This window comes from Centroberyx gerrardi, chromosome 14 (assembly GCF_048128805.1).
Source record: "Centroberyx gerrardi isolate f3 chromosome 14, fCenGer3.hap1.cur.20231027, whole genome shotgun sequence".
In the NCBI taxonomy this organism is placed as follows: Eukaryota; Metazoa; Chordata; class Actinopteri; order Beryciformes; family Berycidae; genus Centroberyx; species Centroberyx gerrardi.
In genome coordinates this window covers 28,823,912-28,842,718 of record NC_136010.1, presented here as the reverse complement: position 1 = coordinate 28,842,718, position 18,807 = coordinate 28,823,912, and the positions used below count along the sequence as shown (strand labels likewise).

Sequence of the window (18,807 nt, the reverse complement as noted above, 5' to 3'; positions counted from 1 at the left end):
TTTAATGCTGTTATCTCGAGATCACAAGTTAATTATCTTGAGAAAACGAGCTTTGTTATCTCGAGATAACGAGATAATCAACCCGTTTCCTCTTATTACTTATAATGTTTATCAGAGATCAGGAGTGCCATGCCAGCATGCATAGATGGCGTCTTGACAACTGTAGCAACTGATTTAAGCTGAAAATGTCAGAGCAAGGAGTTCCCATTATTGATCAACGCATCAGACTGTACTTCAATCAAGGTCTAACATAGGCAGAAATTGCATTGTGTCTTGTTTTCTCGAGATAACGAGATAAATTAACCCGTTATCTCGAGAAAACGAGCTTTGTTATCTCGAGATAACAAAATAATTAACTTAAAAATAATTGCAAGCACAGCCGTTCTCGGCTTCTGTACAAATGTCTGGGGTGGGGGGGCTGATTATTTGGGAAGAGGGGGTGGAGGTAGAAAACTAATGGCCTGGGGGAAACTGTCTCGTAGCTTAGTGGTCTTATACCTCACACTGCGGTACCTTCTACCAGACGGCATGAGTGTGAAAAGTTTGTGTAGGGGGTGGGTAGAGTCCTTGATGATACTGTGGGCCCTTCTACGGACTCTTGTATCATAAATGTCCTGTAGTGATGGGAGGTCCATTCCCGTGATGTTCTGGCCCGACTTCACTACTCTCTGGAGGGCCTTGCGGTCCCAGGCACACTGTGGTGCAGCTTGTGAGAATGCTCTCAATGATGCATCTGTAGAAGTTCCTGCGGATTCTCGATGACATGTTGAATTTCCTCAGCCTCCTTAGAAAGTACATCCGCTGTTGGGCCTTCTTGACCAGTTGAATGATGTTGTGTGACCAGGTGAGATGTGTGACTGATGTGGATGCCAAGGAATTTAAAGCTGCTCACCCTCTCGACCTCTCTGATGTACAATGGCAGGTGATGGGCCTCTTTCTTCCTTCGGTCCACAATCATCTCCTTTGTCTTACTCACATTCAGGGATAGGTTGTTCTCATCACACCATGACACTAGTTCTGCCACCTCTCTCCTGGTCGTGTAAAGGTTAATATAATCCAGTGGGACACAGGGCGATCAGTTTGTACCCTAGCATGTCCGTGGGGCAATGCCAGCTAAGGCCAAGAGTGGACTCATGCAGATCAGCTCTGTTGAGAGTCAGCCAGAGCTCACAGCTGTCTGATCTGGCAGCACTGGCCAGGTATGAGACCACTTCGGGGACATTGCTAGTCCACTGTCATATGTCAAATCCTCCCTCTGCCAGGAGCTCCCTCATCTCGTCAATGAGCTGCTTTGCATCGTATGGGTCAGTAAGGGACTAAAGGCAGTTGTCTACATAAAATGAACTGTGCACTGACTCAAACACTTGCTCATAGCCTTCTCTGTGGTCTCTGACATGCCTTTACAGATACATACCAGGCTACTTAGTGCGCCGAAGGTAGAGAGCAAACTGACAGCAACTACGAACAATCCTGTGTCATGTGATAATAAAGTTAAAGGGCATGCTGAGAAATTGAGTCTCTAGGGAACAACAGAATTCTTAACAGTCTCTTAAGGAATAACAGGGAGTTTTTAAACAAGAGCCGTGGCAGAAATTTAAAAAAAAAAAAAAAAGTTTGACCTGAAGCCAAAAGAATTCTAGTCAACAAGAGGAACACTGCTGCAACAGGCCGAGGACAGACTGAGACCAGCCTGTCCGATTTGAACCAGCCACTTTGGACCAAACACTTGCCTCCTGTCGTGATAAATAATTATCATTTGAATATATTTCTCTAAGCCTGCAGGTCCTCCCTGATGGAGAGGGTGGGGCAGAGGTCCAATAAAACAGGGCTTGGAAAACAAAATCTACTGAGTAGCCACTCAACGCTTTCAGTTAAAACGTTGGTGCGCTCTCTTAAAAATGTGCTCCATGCGCAATGCATAATGCTCCAAATCCCCCACCATTTTACGCACACAGCAATCAATGTCTTATTGTTGCCTTTTATGATTGCCTATACCCTGAATTTCATCACCCATACTAATATTTAAAATGATGCCAATAAGTCGATTTAATTCAGTATGCTTAAATGGACTAGATAATATAGTTGGACAATATGCACTGTTGAAATTGTTTATGAATAGTATAACATGCACTTTTAGTCTCAACTACTGAAGCCTAAGCATTTTCATATTAATAATTATGAAAAGGCCTGTTCATTTGATTGTCTGTTCCTGAATTCATTGTTTAATGGCTGTTGTCTCAATACCAATACATTCAAACATACATACAGTAAATGTTGGTCTACTACCAAGGACTTTTCAAAAGGTGGCTGTGGGGTAAGTTGAGCCAAAAGCCAAGGGGTAAATTGAGCCAAAGGACCACAGAAGTTGTTATTTTCATTCTTCTTTCATTTAGCTGCATTCTTACCAGTTCATGAAAGTCAACATCCTGAAATATGGGTGGAAGCATTTTGTTTTAGTTCTGTCTCATTTTTCCTTGCCAAGATAACATTTTGAGTAAAAACTGACTCATCTTACCCCGCTCTCCCCTATGCTGCAAACCCTGGCACCCAAAGGGCTAAATGATGAAATTCCATGGCATGTCATACTTTAATGTGTTACCAAGTTGTTGCTGAATTGATGTGAAGATTCAAGAATGATTTATGAAAGCCGTAAGCCTACTGTATGTCTCACATTCTTATTGAAAAACTTTTTGTAAATACTTTGTGTATTCATATATGTAACTAGTGACACCTGTGTCGGATGTAGGATCCAAGGAGGGGGCTAATTCAGTCATCCTATCACTGTCCCACACGAGTTGAGAAAGGGGTGGAGTATTGTTTATATAAGAGATGGACTTTAATCTCAACTTTTTTTCTGGATGACAGTCTACTGCAAGCCTACTTTATCAGCTACCATCACCCTGCACTTAGACACCGCCTTCCTTACTGAGGCTGAGTAGGATCTGTAGTATGGAGACAGAGTTTGAAAAAAATGCAGACGTAGTATAAATGTTTTTCTGAAAAAGGCTATAGTGACAAATTATTCAATTGTCTTAAAGCAGAGTAGAACAAGCATCTCTACTGCAGCACAAAAACAAACAAAAAACTAAAAGAAACAACTAAAAGAAACAATCTTTCTCCACCTACGCCCCCATATCTAACAAGAGGCTGCTATAACGCTGCCTAATATCCCGCCATACTCACCATGATACATTACACATAACCAGTGATGCTAATGAGCTCATTAATTAAGCTAATTAATGCATTCATCAGCAAATATCTCTCTGTCAACATACTTGTCTTCACACAACACATGGACTAATGAACTCCGTATCTTAAAGCATTAAGGAGTTATACTAGTTTCAAGAAAATCAGCTTTTCTTCATTAATATGTAAATTTATGCAGCAAGCTGCTCCAAAATCTAATCAGATCATCTACTCTATAGAAGGAACCTGTGGTGTATGAAGTTTGTATCATGTATTGTTCTTGGGTTATTGTGTTCACAAGAGTGTGTCTACACACAGACAGGCAAACATAATGTCCCTCATACCATGTACCATGGTGCTGGGACATAAAATGAATAAAAATGATGAAACACAATGTCAACATGTTCAGATTTCAAGGCAATGAACTGGTAAAAAGCCAGAGCCAACCTTCCATTAAGAGCTGAGACTAAATGGATTCATGTATTGGACACATTTAGCTCTAGGGGCCTTAATGAAGAGATAGATTTTACTTGTTTTTTGTGAATCTAGGTAAGATATGTATCATGCCATCCAGTGTTTTTCTTTCAGTTCTAGCATGAACTGTATTGCTGGGTATTGAGATACTCAACTTTAAGATCTATACATGATGTGCAAGTATCTCTTATATATTTGGTATGTGATCAATAAAGTGAACTTTAAACTTTTCGGTATGGTATGTAATATGGAAACTGCATTTTTTCTTCTTTTGTGTTCAGCTCAGGCTGTTTCCCTGGATAACGGTGTTTAGATGTATTTTTCAGATCTTGTAGAATACTCTCTTGCTCCCTCCTGTGGGCAGTCCTTGAGGCTGCACCTATCCTCAGTCACAACCTGCCAGAAATGCTGCATAGCCAAAACAAGTTCATCATGACTGCTAAATAACGGGGATAATAAAGTATACAAATACAAATACAATTTTTTTAAAGACAGATTAGTATTTTGGGAGGGTGCTGGCTATTTCTTCACATTTCTATTATTGGTTGAGCCTTAGCACCTCACACCTTCTATTTTTGCATTCTGAGTTGAGCACCTCCCCAGTTTCTAGCCTACTTGTTGTTTGGACTGCTTATGATTTTGTACTGGCCCCCAGGGATCACCTGGTAAAAAAAATATACTTGATGTGGAAATCCCACAGTTTACTAATCCATGCGCACAGATTATAGTACTATTATTATTGTAATTACAAAGAAAAATCAATTAAAATATTGTAGTTTTAGCCACAGCGATTAGTTTTGACAGCTATTAGGCACCACTAGGCCTATATACAGTGAGCCATTATAGCCATTATAGACCGCATGGCATACATATAGTGAGCCATAACAGCCATTTACTAATCGGTGCGCACAGGTTAATCTTAGGGCACGATTTACTAATCCGTACCCATGGATTAGTAAATCGTAGTTAGTAAATTGGATTTTCACATCAATTATGCTATGTTTTTTTACCAGGTGACCCTTGGAGGACTCTGTAATTTCAAAATGGCTGCTTGTACAGAACATCTGTTGATTTTCATTGTTTTTTTCATTGTTTTATTGGTGTTTATTTGTTGTTCACTTTACCTGGTTTACATTAATAGCCATATATATACGTATATGTTATATGTTGTGATATATAGGATGTCCACATATGCTGTGGGCAAAATTTCATGGGAATTGGGATTAACGCAAAAATGATTCAATGCCTTAGGTTGTTTTTTTTGCCTATTTACCAAATGTGATTGCTGTAACATGAAGCAGTTAGGAATAATGTCTCCCTTCCTGTTTGTACATCTATATCTATATCTGTATCTATATCTATATCATCTATATCATCAGCGTTATACATGTGTCAATGCCAAATAGTTATGAGTATCAACAATCTGTGAAAGAGGCATGATGGAGGCAGCTCAGTCATGCTGTATGTAATATTTGGTGGAGATTGAGATTGTTTTTTTTTTTTCAGTTATGGTCTCTGGGGTAGCTACAGATTATTTTAAGGCAGGAGAAGAAAAGGAAGAAGAAGAAGAAGAAGAAGAAGAAGCAGAAGAAGAAGAAAAACAATAGTTTACTAGCACCTGTGGACTAATGTCAAGTGTATACAGGACTCAGTATTAGTTGTCACATTGAATCTAGTTCACAGTATTTAAGCAAACCAATTGCTTGTCTATTCGATTATCTGTAGAGGAACTGTTGTATAAAGTGTTAAAATAAAGTCAGCATTTAAGTCACCACACCATATTTCTTTACAGTGTTCAGTGTCACCAGTAATATTGCTTAATAAATCCCTTGTCAATGTATTATAAGGACTGTAGTAATCACCTATCCACCTTTACATATATCACTGACCACACATTCATATACAGGCAGAAGACATCACGCTATATGCCAACCCCCTCCACTATTCAGAAAAGCGAGGAGCAAGAAAAGAAACCAAAATGAAAGAGCCTGAAGAAGAAGAGGTGAGTACAGAAAGAAACAAATAGGAAATTACAAAAAATGACAAATTACAATAATTCTGTCTTTTTGTCTTTGTCTGTCTTTTTTCCTTGTTCTCAGTTGAGGGTCTGAGGTTGGAGGGTGCCGGTTTCATTTGTTGACGTCATGATGTGGATGTTGTGAAGCCCTTTGTGCTGTGCTCTTTCTCTTCCAAATATAAATAAAAAAATAAAAAGATAAATAGTTTTGTTTGTTTGCTTTTGGCTAAAATAGGCCTACAGATTTGCTATAAACATTAAAATCACCAGAATATGTTAATTCCCTCAAGGGGGGTTATATCTCTTCTGGGAGAGTAGCTTCTTGCACTTTTGTACTTTTATTTCACTGCATTTCAAAGCAGCACCTGGCTGAACCCTGACTTATGACCCCTCTGGTGAAATGTATACATGTGTGCTTCAGAGGGCAACAACAGAAATTCCTAATTACATTTAATTACGTTTAATGTGGTAATTGAAGAGCTCTGAGATGGATGGCCCCATAATGAAATAGGTGATGTCAAGATGTTGATATAGATGTAGATGCAAAATCAAACAAATGTAAGTTATGTTTGTTTTTGCCAATACTTCAGTAGCCTAGTTTAAGTGCATTTGGAGTCAAGAACTTTACCCTTGCAGTACATTTCTGTATGGGTATTTCTACTTGTAGGTTATATTTTTGTAAGCTTACTAGTGTTTCCATCTTCATCACTACAAGTTCAATCAAGCTGCAGTTACATTCCGCCTCACTAGATGGCGCAAACAAAACTCACTACTGTTTAACTAGTTTGACACATCTTGCGCTCTGCATAGGTTTACGGCTATTAAGATAATACTTTTTACAAACAACAACAACAACAACAACAAAACAATTGAATTTAATTTACCACAGAGTCCTCGTTGAAAGCATTGTGTATTTCGACCTCTGTACTCAAAAACGGCGAAAAATATATTCGTCAAAAAGGGTTTTATTTTGAAGGTTGTGACCGGAAATTCCCTTGGTTAGTTCCGGTTCAGTTCAGTTTTTGGCTTGAAAAGTGTTTGAGCTGAGAGAGGAGCAACTAAAACAAACACCACAAACTAGCCTACTTTGATAAAATGGCCGGAACGGCTTCAGTGGCTGGTGAAGTGTTCGTCGATGCACTGCCATATTTTGACCAGGGTTACGATGCAGCAGGCGTCAGAGAGGCGGTGAGTAACTGGCTTCATCTGCACGAGAGAGGTATCGGCTAACAGCAGCTAAACATGCTAAACCGGCATGGATGGAAAAGGTGGAACACAATTCAGTCCCACCAGGATTTCGCGGAGTTTTTTTGTGATGATTGCGGCCAAAAATGCTTGATTTTGCTGCGGCTTTTTATTTTTATTTTTTTAAATTTTTTTTTACAATTTGTGAGGTTTTATGTGCTCTTTTTGCGGTAAAATTGCAAGCAAAGGAAAAAAAAATATTTTCACTCACTCACTCACACACACACACACACACACACACACACACACACACACACACACACACAGAGCCTCCCCCTATTCTCTCCCACTCTCCGTTTAAGCTATTAACTCTTCCAAGAGCTTGAATTTTGCACTCACCTCGATTCTTGCTGCTTTTGTTTTGTTTTGCACGGTCTATGGCAGTAATTTTTGTTGGCAGGTGAGTTTGTTCATCTTCCACCTGAATGCGCGCTGCGATGACGTAAGTTACCACGACACCGAATACGACAATACATCCATGGTCCAAATCACAAGCGGTCTGTTGATTTGGCCATTTCATCCGGAAAAGTTGCGGCAATTTTGCAAAACTGCAAGCTCTCGCAAATATTGCGGGGATAGAGTTTGTTCTAATAAAATAGAGTTTGTAAGGTATTCGGAGGACTGGTTATTGATAATTGTATGCACATTATGGAGCCTAAGTTGGGTTACTCTGTTTCCCACAGGTAGTTTAATATTTGAAATAACGTTTGTCTACGTGTTCTTGAGGCCTGAAGTTTCTTCTTTAGCAGCTTAGACAGCCTCTCATTCCAGGCTACAGCCTTCAGAAACTGATATTGGTCGAACCCTGGTAGAAATTGATATAAATCAACATGCTGGCAGCCACAGTGCTTGACCTGTGCATAAGATTTATTTAAGTCTTTTTCTACTCCAGGCTGCAGCACTGGTGGAGGAGGAGACCAGAAGATACCGACCCACCAAGAACTACCTGAGCTATCTACCCACACCTGACTTCTCTACTTTTGAGGTGACAAAGGCTTCACATCTCTGAAACAAAGCAGCAGTGAAATTCCCATTAGACATCGTTTTACTGATTTAATGTTCCTATCACCCTTCAGACGGAAATCATGAGGAATGAGTTTGAGAGGCTGGCGGCTCGGCAACCCCTGGAACTCCTCAGCATGAAGAGGTAAACCCCCATACACTGCAGGAGCCCGCTTTGATACTATAGAGCACCAGATCACTGGAGTCAAGGTTCAGCGCTCTGCATCTACCCACTGCTGCCCAATACATAGACCACTATAGGCAGTCTATGTATTTACTGATTAACTGTAACTGCACCACAGAACTTGAATTAGTAGAATGGGTGTTCTTATTCAAATCAATGTTCCAGGACGGTCAGGGCGGCGGCCATTTTTATGTGTACCGTTGGGCTAGCTTCTGTATAAACCGACTTATGCCAAGTCACTGAGGAGAGAGGTTTTGCAATAAGGATCAAAGCAGCACGCTATCACCATCGCCTGACTGAAAGCATGGAGGCCATGTAAGGATTGTCGCATCGATTCACGTTTAATTGTTTTTATATTACTGTCTTCACATTTTATACATTCAACGATTCAGCAGATGGCCTGGCACACAGATTCAAACACTCAGAATTCTTTTATTCTGCGTTTAGGCTACAGCCATAGAATTAACTCAGAATCTGTGGCCTCAGCACAACAAATCTGCACAGTTCTGTGTCAAGCAAGTTCATGTCATCATGATAGACTTTACAGCCGTATTGCACAGGCTTGCATTGTCACCACAGCAGTTAACCCTTAAAATTCCATAATCATCCTTTTATGCTGTACTAGCTAAATTATGGAATGCTATTTCTATCCAATTCAAGTTCTGTGGACTGCGCCATCCAATATGTTGATGGTAGTTAAGTTGAAAGTTTGCCCCAGAGAAAGAAGTATAACAGACAACAGTAGTAGTGTTTACATTTTGTGAAACTCATGTTCTGGGCCAATCACAGTTATTGCAGTCTTGCGTCGCCCTACGCACAGTTAAATATTTGGAGAGGTGCACGTAAGGTACGACTGCAGGCTATGCCAGCACCGCAAAGACCTATGATGTAGCTACTATCACACATCTGTGCAGAAATAACCCTTTAGTGTGTGGTGGGGTGGAGGTGGTGAAGAGGTTCAGCCATTGTTGGTGAGTCCAGCTTCTCTGGACGGAGTGCTCGCTTACTTCTGTTTAGGAGACACTTCTGGATTTTGCTCTTAACTTTTTCCTGTCAGTGTCCATACCTGACACCAAAATAGTAATAATGATAATTATTTAGGCAAAGAAGGGTGATGGGATGCTCTTCGTAAAGTAGGCTAAGACGGGTGTGTTTTTATATAAAAAATCTTGTTTAGTGTAGCTTTAAAACGGTCCTATATATATATTTATTTATTTTTATTTATTTTTTTATTATTATTATTATTATTTTCCCCATGAGGTTGATGAAAAATTATTTTCACTGACTTTTTTTCTTTCTTTCCTGTGGAGATATGAGCTCCCAGCGCCATCGGCAGGACAGAAGAATGACATCACAGCGTGGCAAGAGTGTGTGAATAACTCAATGGCCCAGCTGGAGCACCAGGCGGTTCGCATTGAGAACCTGGAGCTCATGTCGCAGTACGGCACCAACGCATGGAAAGTCTATAATGAGTACGTGACTGCAACACGCTTCTCATAGACAAGCCACATGACAATAAGAGTCACTCCATCATTACTTTAATGGAAGATGACCACGATATTTGAATGGACCTGTCACATCGCACCAAACTCATATAACTGCTGACATGTTATCTTGTCTTCCTCCAGCAACCTGGCCTTTATGATTGAGATAGCTCAGAAGGAACTTCAAAAATTCAGGTGAGCAATCAAGTCAAGTTTGTGCTCAACAAATAGTGTTATCTGATCAGGCTGCAGTTTCTCCATGTTTTCTAATGTAACTTTTGTTTTTTTTGCACGCAGGAAGCAAATCCAAGATTTAAACTGGCAGCGTAAAAACGATCAGTTGGCAGGAGGAGCCAAACTCAGAGAGCTGGAGTCAAAGTATGTTTTTTTTTTTTTTAGAGCTTACACACATTCATCACTGTATGCAGGGAATCTGCAGATTCTTGGAAAACAATGTAAAAATTCTTAAATTGGATTACTCATGTTCTTAAAAGTCCTGCAATAGTGTTAAATACAGCCTTTAAGTCTTAAATTCAATTTTTGACATATTTTTTGGTGTGCTGTTTTTCTATTAAGAAATGAACCCAATAATGCAGATCCATATTTTGAAAGGACTGCAATTTTGATTATTTTAAAGTGTATTTCAGCTGTGAAATTGGTCTTGTTTTCATTCATTTCATTCTAACTGCCATTAAAAAGTTCTTAAACATGCTTGGATGTAATTAGGTGGAACTTGCAGACACCCTGGAATACTGTGTGTTCTATTTATATGAAGTCTGTCAAACTTGATGGCAGGAATTGAAATTAACACAAGTAAGATAAATTGAACTTGATTGATCCATGATGGGAAATTGGGTCCCTTCTACTCTAAAAACTACTTTGTCAGCAAGGTAATTGAAATTGGCTTAGGAAATTGTGAATTCAGTTGACCAAGAGGTTTGTTTCATACCCTGCATGAACAGCCAGGTGTCTCTAGTCTGGACTATGGAATAGATTTATATGATTTCTGTCTGTAATGACACCCTTATCCTCCCCTCCACAGCTGGGTGTCTCTGGTCAGTAAGAACTATGAGATTGAGCGGGCCATCGTCCAGCTGGAGAACGAAGTGGGCCAGCTCAGACAGCAGCAGGGGGACGAGAACAAGGAGAACATCCGACAGGACTTCTAGAGCAGCGGAAGCTCTCACCCTTAACAGCACTGACTGGAGTTTCCAGCCTAATGATCCCTCAATACGACAGATTGAATTTTATTCCAAAAGACCGACTTCACATGAACACCTCTGCTGGACTACAGTGACCTAACTGGACACGAACAATTGGAACTTGAAAGTGCCACCATTCAACTACTCTACAGTCAGGTGTGCATAGGTAATCCAGTTGTGGTCTACAAGTTAACATAGTCGCTGAGAACTAGCTTGAAGCAGGAAAGAGTACGTTGGTGTGAACTGTGTTCAACTGCATCCTCACAAACCAAATTTGGATATTCAGAATGAGCTACCTTGATGACACAGCATCTTACCAGAGAGACCGTCTTCATGCATCTGTCAGACATTTAACATTGAAAACAGTGCTGTAACCCAATGTGGCATTTTTCAGTGGGTCATATACACTTTAAAAAATAAGTGACATGTTTTTTGTATGCTTGTATGTTTCAGTCTTGGATGCAGATTGCCAATGTATGAGCATGTTCACATATGAGCAATGAACTGTACATGCTCTGTCAGTAGAAAAACATGTTTTTTTATGCTATTTTAATAAAATCAACATTTTTTTTGTTGTTCAATTTCTCTAACATGGATCAGTGTTTCCCCTAGAATTTTTTTTCAGGCCTGGTGGTATGCACCGAAAAAACCCTAAACAGACGAGGCGCGCGGGATGGCATATTGGCGCGGTCGGCTTCGGTCAGATGGCGCAGCAGGCGGTCTGCAATTTATATTTGCGTTAACATTTTTGTTCGCTTGGTATATTCAAGACTTAAAACAAAGTGATCACAAGGAGAGGATGACTTAATAAGCTGCATTTATTGCATAAAAATAAGCTGTGTAACCTATGACCTTTGCAAAACATTAGCATTATGACCTTTGCAAACATTAACATTATGTCTTCCATCTTCTTCATTTCTCCCTTTCTTCACAAACTCCCTCATATCAAAGCTGTCACGTTTATGTTTGTTTTCTCAGCAAGAGTCGTGACTTGTGACATCTCCAGCTGAACACCGGCTGCTCATTTTAACCACTGAAGGGCGAACTGAGCCGAGAGATAAATATGGCACTGGCACATTGGTGCTTAGATGTTGCCAATATTAATGGCGTTGTTGTATTTCATAACTAAATGGTACTAAATACCAGTTTACAACTCCAGAAAAGTGTTGTTCTTTAAGGAGGAGTCCATAGCAAATGAAAATTAAATTGTTTCTTTATTTGTTTTTTTGCAAAATGTCCTTTTCACAGCATATTTGCAGTCGATGGTGCAGTCCTACAAGTATCTTATATTATCCTATCATAACTGACAAAGCAGCATGGGGAGATGCTCCTTTGGCAATCAGGGCCCTATCCTTAGCTAGTTTGGCCTTCCCCATGATGTCCCAGGCTTCGGTGCTGTCTAACATCTGCTGCTGAAGCTCCTTGCAGTCAACATCCAGTTCCTTCTCCAGCTCCACGTCTGTCTGGCTGTGCTGCTCCTCATGGTCCTGGTCCTGCTGCAGGCTCTCCAAGTCCTCAGCTGGCTTCAGGAGGTCATAGAGGCTGTGGGGAGAGTCATGAGGTCAACCAGTGAACTCACAGATAACAGCCATTATGAACAGTATGTGTGAGAGGAGAGAAGATATGGAAATTTACCATTATTGTAATGGGACGATGGCTCCAGTCATCTTCATCTCTGGGTGCAGAGAAAAACAGACAATGCAAAATAGTACAACTAATAAAACAATAAAAGCAATAAAAGATTATAAACAACTGTGGTTATGTAAACATATGCTGCTGACAATTTCAGCACGTTAAGTAGACTCCTTCTCCCAACTTGTAATAAACCTCCAGGCAAAAATCAAAGCAAGACTGCTCCTTATAGAACAAACCAGTGTGATGTATTCATCAGTTAATTGGCTCCCTCTATATACTGGCTGGAAAATCCATTGGCTCACTCTTACACTATAGGTCTGCGAAATGTAAATGTAAACGTGTTGTATATGCAAGTATAAGTAGATGTAATTGTGTATGTATAGATCTATTTGCCTATGTAAAAGTTTGGTAAGATGTAGATCACATGAAACCAGTAGGCTATGTAATGAAGACTGGGGATCATTTCCTTTCTTTGTTGAATGAATCTACATTTCATTATGCAACAGTAATAATCTAAGACACTGATGAGAATGAAATATTGAAATATTTTGTCTGCTGGTGTGATATTTTGCACATTTTGGGGAGCAGAGCATGGATTAAAAAATGTCTTTTTGATGTTTAGTGGTGGGCAGGTTCCCTCCCTTTTCTCTTCATTAGTAACCCTTTTAATACATTTTGATGCCTGAAAATGATCCAATATGATACCAAAAATCTGCCTGGCACCAATACAGCATCGTTTTTCACCATCCAGACTTATATAAATATAATAAGAGAACACAGATACTCACGTCAAAATGTGCCTTCCCTCGGGGGTTAATTGATCTTCCTGGAACCAGCATGATGTCCTGAAAATAAAATCGAAATACTACGCAAAGCATTCTGTTCTATCAAAGTGAACACAAATTTGTAGAAATGTATGTAAAAAAAATTTCACACTTCTTTCACATTTCTTATCATCTGTTACTGCAATATTGTATGTAGATTGTATTTAGTGGTGGTGGTTCACTACTGTAGATCTTAATGTGAGTCAATGGGATTTTAGGGTGTAGACTGGACTCTCCATCAGAATACTACAGAATACCCACTATACGTGGGATACATGGTTGATTTATGGATGACATTAGAGTCCAGTTCTGGAGGTTTCAGAGAAAATAAATCATCCCTTTGCAATCATCATAATTGAAAATACAGAAGGTGCAGTTTCAGTGGGTTTCTCCAGTCCATTTTACTATGGAAGTCAATGGAGAAATTGGACAGGAAAAACTTCTGTATTTTCCCAAGCTGCTAATGTGAGGGGGATGATTTATATTTTCTCTGATACTGCAAGAACTGGACCCAAATGTCATCCATAAAAACACACAAAAAGTAGTTACTAATGTTTGTCTTGTTGTAGTTTCCAATTTGTCCAGCAGAGGGAAGGACAGGCCACACATTGGTAGGATTTGATGCAATTTGATGGGAGATTCTGAGATTTGGTGGAGTTTCATCAATCTCAAGCAAAACGGACAGTTCAACACTTGTAACAAGACAAGAAAGAATAACATGAATTTACCTCCTCTGTGTGCACCTCTAATTTGAAAGAAAACAAAAACATTTTGCACTAGATAACGCCCGACATGACAAGAGCACAGTAAAGATTATTATTTATTGCCACATTCCTCACTCTTATTACACAGTGTGCAAAAACAATCACTCATCAGCCGCGCTTCCTTTCCTTTCATCTTTGGCCAGATCCAAGAAACAGAATGATCAACTCAATCGAATGGCAAATGAAGAAGCCCAACTGCACCAGATTATGGAAAGCCAGATGTCGTCGGCCCAGCATAGAAAGGGGCTAGGTAGCTTGGTAGGAGTTACTACATAGACCAGCCAGGTATCAAACGAAATTCAAAGTCCAACAGAAAGTACTGAATGTCATGCTCACTCTCTTTCTCTTTTACAACTTCCACACATGTGCACATGTAATCCCACGTGCACGCACACGCGTACGCACAGTCGCAGGCGCCGTTATACCATTTGCGAAGAAACTAAAGGGTTTTTCTTTAGGAAAAGTCATCCACTGTGATTGAGTAAAAGTTGACTATGTGCAAAACGTTGTGGTCAGCATCAGCCGCCGGTAGCTAGGGTAGCAGAAGGTTATGTTTGGCCATGCTCCGAGTCTATATACTGAGAGTGTTGAGAGCGGGTACTAAGGTGACCGCTTCCGGCAGGTTCTGGTTCTGGTCCTGGTTCCCTTTGCTCTGCAAGACCTTCTGCCGATGCCTCTCCTCCTGGCGCTTCTTCTTCTCCTGGCGCTGCTGCTCTTTCCTCTGCTTGTTAGATACCTGGGAACAAGGGACACAGAAACCATTTGTATTCTGTAAACTCAATACACGGGAAAACCTGAAGCCTAAATTTTTACCTTAGGCTTGTGTGTGTTGCCGCCCTCTGGCGGCTGCTTGTGCTCACTGCAGTCTGTGGCTGCAGCTCTGCAGGCGGAGCAGGATCCCGAGGCGCACTGGCCCTGGCAGGACTGGCCCAGCACGGCGCCCACTAGCCACTCAGCGTTGATGGTGGCCGCACTCAGCTGGAGCAGGTTCTCCTCCTCACCTGGGTCACACAACACACACACACACACGAGCGGAACCAGTCAGTGGAACTTTATGAATCTTTATGAATATCGGCACAAAATATCAGGCAAAAATATCAGTATTGGCCTTCAAAAAACCCATATGGGTTGAATGTTAATGACGACCCTTGCTGGCTGATTTGCATGCTCCTCCTATCTTTTCCTATTAACAGAGTGTGCATGTCGGCACTCACAAAGCCCTGTTTTGTGAACTGCAGGTGAAACATTGCTGAGCCTGATGCTGAATGCCGGGCTTCATACTTTATGTAGCTTCTATGTAAAGACTGAGATTCGATCTAAGACGGCATTGAGACAAATTAGAAACCAATAGGTAAGACAACATTCAACTTGCTAGGAAAACAGTTTAACAGACTCTTGGCAGAAACACGGCAGTATGAGCGAGCAAAGCGGAGTTCCTGACCTTGGAGTCCTCGGTTCTTGATGGAGCTCAGGATCACGCTGTCCTCCTCTAGTGCCGTGGGCGAAGGGTTCGTCTGTCGGTCCCTCTGGCCATCCCCGAACTCCCGCTGCTGGCCTCGCGAATTCTGCAGGTTCTGGCCGCACCAAAGACAAGTAAACATCAGCAAAACACACCAGTGAACAGGTTTAATATTACAATCTCACTCATGTCAGGGATTAAAGCCCATTTGATGGCCTCTTCTTAGGCCATGGCTTCCAAATGATTTTTCTGATGATATTTTCTCTCCGTCTTCACTACAAGATCACATCTGGCTGAGGTATAGAGAGTGCCACACCTGACACCCACAGTATGTACCTCTATGCGGAGCTGAGCGGGACTCTCCGAGTTGTCCCCGACGCGCCTCATGCTGTCGTAATGATCTCCGTAGCGGTAGGCGATGTGCAGCTCTCGGCACACTTGCTTCTCCGCGCCGTTTATCTGCGACGAGAGCGTAACGTACGGCGTGTGATATCACACAGTAATAAGGCATTCGATTATACGGTGTCATTTGAAACGCCGTGCCTGTGCCTCTTCCCCTACCTCCCACAGTGGCGTGTTCAGCTGATGGATGACCACTTTCAGCTGTTGGCTGCGAGCGAAAGCCACAATGGCGTCGTTGCCAGCGAATGTACCGGGCTGGGAGAGGTTGGACACTGCGGGGAAAGAGGAAAAAAAAGATTAGTGACAAGACCGTCTTAGGCCATGATCACATAGGATGCTGTTTTGAATATAACTGTCATCCATACAGTAATCAAAATTTAGTTTCTAGAGTTCGTATTCTTAGAAGAAGTCCTCATGAAATGAATGGATGGTCTAGGTTTAACACTGTGGTTTTCTTACAGTGCTGTGCGAAGGGCACGTCGTCCTCGACGAAGGGCTCGAAGTCTTGTCGATGGGACATCATGTACTGGACGGTCTCCTGGCGAAGCCGCAGGTGACCCCTGGAGTGACCCTCCAACTGGTCACCTAGAGCTCTGAACAGGCAGTTTCTGCACCACACACACACACACATTGGTATTAGACACATGAGAGTATAATGATACCAAAGTGTGGCTTTGAGCTAGATGGGTCAGTGTTACAGTACTCGACCAAAAAGTGTCCCTGATTAATGCCGTTTGTTTTTTTCTCTTCATACATACCTCATAGAACATAATTACAGTTTAGCTAGACTCCACCATCTCTCTCTGGGTCTTACCCGTCTCCAGGGACTTCTCTCAGCTTGAGCCCGAGCGCCTGCAGCTGATTGGAGAAACTGACGAACTCTGCCCCCTCGTCTCCATCCTGAGGCCGGTTCTTGCGGTCCTTGGCGATGGCCCGGCGCGCTGCCCGCTCGTCCCTCTTGCGTTCCACTTCGCTCTTCTTGTTGCTACGGACGGGTTTCGCCGTCTGCTTCCTAGACATGGTGGCTGCAGCTGTTTCTGCGGGCCTACAACAGCAAAGTATTACTTCTTATGGCGGTGAACTGGCACATGGATCACTCACTTCCACACATGTGGAACCTATTGAGACAGACAGATACACACAGAAAGAGAGAGAGAGAGGGGGAAGGAGTTATTATATATACAGTCAAGTTTTCAGGACATGTAAAGAAATTATTGCTTAGTATAGCCTACGCTTACAATTTCCTTCAACATTAATTGGATGTCAGTGTAACTAAGGCTGCCACTTCAGCCAGTTAGTCTGTAAAGCTATAATTTGCCTGAGACACATATTTGACAATGTTTTAGCCCTGATGGAGAGAACCTTGCACCAAACTCCCTTCAAAAATCTGCCAATTCTATACTGCTATGCTAATCGACGTGCATAACTCGTAGATCATGACTTGGGTCTTTTTCTGAATCTTGATTGTCTACTGGTGTATTGATACAGTATAAAATTGATTTATCAACCAGTACTTATTTCAATAAAATCACTACTTGGTTTAACACTGCTCGCTACCGCCCTAAACAGCGTGTTTTGGTGGCAGAAGATGGAATTGACAACAAAATTAAAAACAAAACAAATTGAAGACTGTACCCGATCTATTCGCAAAATGACTTATGTCTGTTTCTACAAAGTGTGCCATTCTGTCAATAAGCAAGGCAACATTACATTGCCAGACTTCAGGATGGAGTTTTGCGTCACGTATATGAAAATGTGACATGGATGTTGTTGATGCATTTGATAACGCTAGCGGCGATACTCATGAATGTAACTTAACGTTAGCTGTGGGATAAATGGTTAGGTTAACCATCGCTTAATGTTCCTATTTGTACTTCAAGTAGCTAACTAGACTGACTAACTAACGACGGTTAGTTGGTTTACTCGACCCAGCGCATTTCTTTGCCACCGTCGTTAGCTAAGTTAGCGAAGATCGAAAGCTAGCATTCAACGACTATGGGGTTGTTACATAATGCCATATCTTCCCATTTCATAACTTACGTTAGGTAGCAAGCGATTGGGGAAAATGATGCAGTTCATAGACTCTTACTTACATTCAGCAAGATGTATTCGGCAATATATCTCTATATTCTTTGGCTACAGAGAGAAATATCCTGTGACTTCCCGTTTTGTTTACAATCCAGATTCCACACTTACTTCCGTGTACGTCAGAAAGTACGGAAAGGGGAATGGGCCAAACTTTAGAGGCACTCTACCTCTACGCACAGTACATGTTTTCACTATCCTCAATCCAGACAAACAGGCATTATCGTCTTGTCATACATGTATTAGTGTCATACATGTTTGTATCTATTCAATAGAAGCGCTAATTAAAGTTTTTTGCACGATTTGACGAGAATTAAAGTTTGCTATGTCCGTAGGCAGTGTTGTGCATGAACGTGCTCATTATTTGGTGAACGGTGAACTGAACGTACCGGTATCCGTTTGCAACTACTGAACGTGAACGTGAGCGTCGTTAATTCCCGCGAGAGTTAACGACGCTCACGCACTGTGTCTTACGGCACCCGAGGATTTACGGCACCCGGCATGGCTAGTGCAACTGGCAGTTCAGACGCAGCTACCAGTACTGCTGAAGTACTCTAAACACTCTAAATTGTGTGCTCTGTAGAACTGAAATCATAGCACATCTTTCAGCTAGCGACTGTAATGAAGCCAGTGGTGGAGCCTGTACCAGCTCGCTTGGAAGCATATGAATCTATTTTATGTTTTTGAACTGCTGCATAATTTGGTTCATGCAGGCTAAATAAAATTTCCATTGCATCTACAGTATACCTTTACTGCACCTCTTTTTTTCACTTTCTGCATAATATGACACATTGTTTAAGTGGTAAAACATATACTCACATTGGTTTTTGTTGGCTTTTAAAAG

General features: G+C 41.3%; 2 protein-coding genes across 4 annotated transcripts; one reads left to right on the top strand and one right to left on the bottom strand.

Annotated features, from left to right (window-relative positions):
* Nucleotides 1–6,696: 6,696 nt before the first annotated feature.
* bcas2 (BCAS2 pre-mRNA processing factor) lies at nucleotides 6,697–11,370 on the top strand. Its single transcript, XM_071916701.2, has 7 exons — nucleotides 6,697–6,865; nucleotides 7,815–7,907; nucleotides 7,999–8,069; nucleotides 9,419–9,580; nucleotides 9,737–9,787; nucleotides 9,890–9,970; nucleotides 10,635–11,370. Exons 1-7 carry the CDS (start codon nucleotides 6,773–6,775, stop codon nucleotides 10,759–10,761), a joined length of 678 nt encoding a protein of 225 aa, XP_071772802.1. The 5' UTR covers nucleotides 6,697–6,772; the 3' UTR covers nucleotides 10,762–11,370.
* A 2,685-nt stretch (nucleotides 11,371–14,055) lies between these two features.
* otud3 (OTU deubiquitinase 3) lies at nucleotides 14,056–18,068 on the bottom strand. Of its 3 annotated transcripts, none has more exons than XM_071916707.2 (8): nucleotides 17,972–18,068; nucleotides 16,693–16,996; nucleotides 16,338–16,486; nucleotides 16,038–16,150; nucleotides 15,813–15,935; nucleotides 15,459–15,591; nucleotides 14,831–15,018; nucleotides 14,056–14,753 (listed from the first exon to the last, which is right to left on the bottom strand). In XM_071916707.2, the coding sequence occupies exons 2-8, from the start codon at nucleotides 16,896–16,898 to the stop codon at nucleotides 14,589–14,591; spliced, it is 1,077 nt and encodes a 358-aa protein (XP_071772808.1). In that variant the 5' UTR covers nucleotides 16,899–16,996; nucleotides 17,972–18,068; the 3' UTR covers nucleotides 14,056–14,588. The 3 variants fall into 3 exon arrangements, with proteins under 3 accessions (XP_071772808.1, XP_071772807.1, XP_071772809.1); XM_071916706.2 differs by having other exon boundaries at nucleotides 16,693–16,923; nucleotides 17,972–18,047; XM_071916708.2 differs by having other exon boundaries at nucleotides 14,637–14,753; nucleotides 14,878–15,018; nucleotides 16,693–16,923; nucleotides 17,972–18,047.
* Between the last annotated feature and the right edge of the window lie 739 nt (nucleotides 18,069–18,807).

Coding starts and splice junctions, on each gene's coding strand:
- bcas2 (XM_071916701.2), top strand. CDS start 6,773: ATGGCCGGAACGGCTTCAGTGGCTGGTGAAGTGTTCGTCGATGCACTG. Junction 6,866..7,814: donor CAGCAGGCGTCAGAGAGGCG/GTGAGTAACTGG, acceptor TTTCTACTCCAG/GCTGCAGCACTGGTGGAGGA. Junction 7,908..7,998: donor CTGACTTCTCTACTTTTGAG/GTGACAAAGGCT, acceptor ATCACCCTTCAG/ACGGAAATCATGAGGAATGA.
- otud3 (XM_071916706.2), bottom strand. Junction 15,936..16,037: donor TGAACACGCCACTGTGGGAG/GTAGGGGAAGAG, acceptor CTCTCGTCGCAG/ATAAACGGCGCGGAGAAGCA. Junction 15,019..15,458: donor CAAGAACCGAGGACTCCAAG/GTCAGGAACTCC, acceptor TGTGTGACCCAG/GTGAGGAGGAGAACCTGCTC.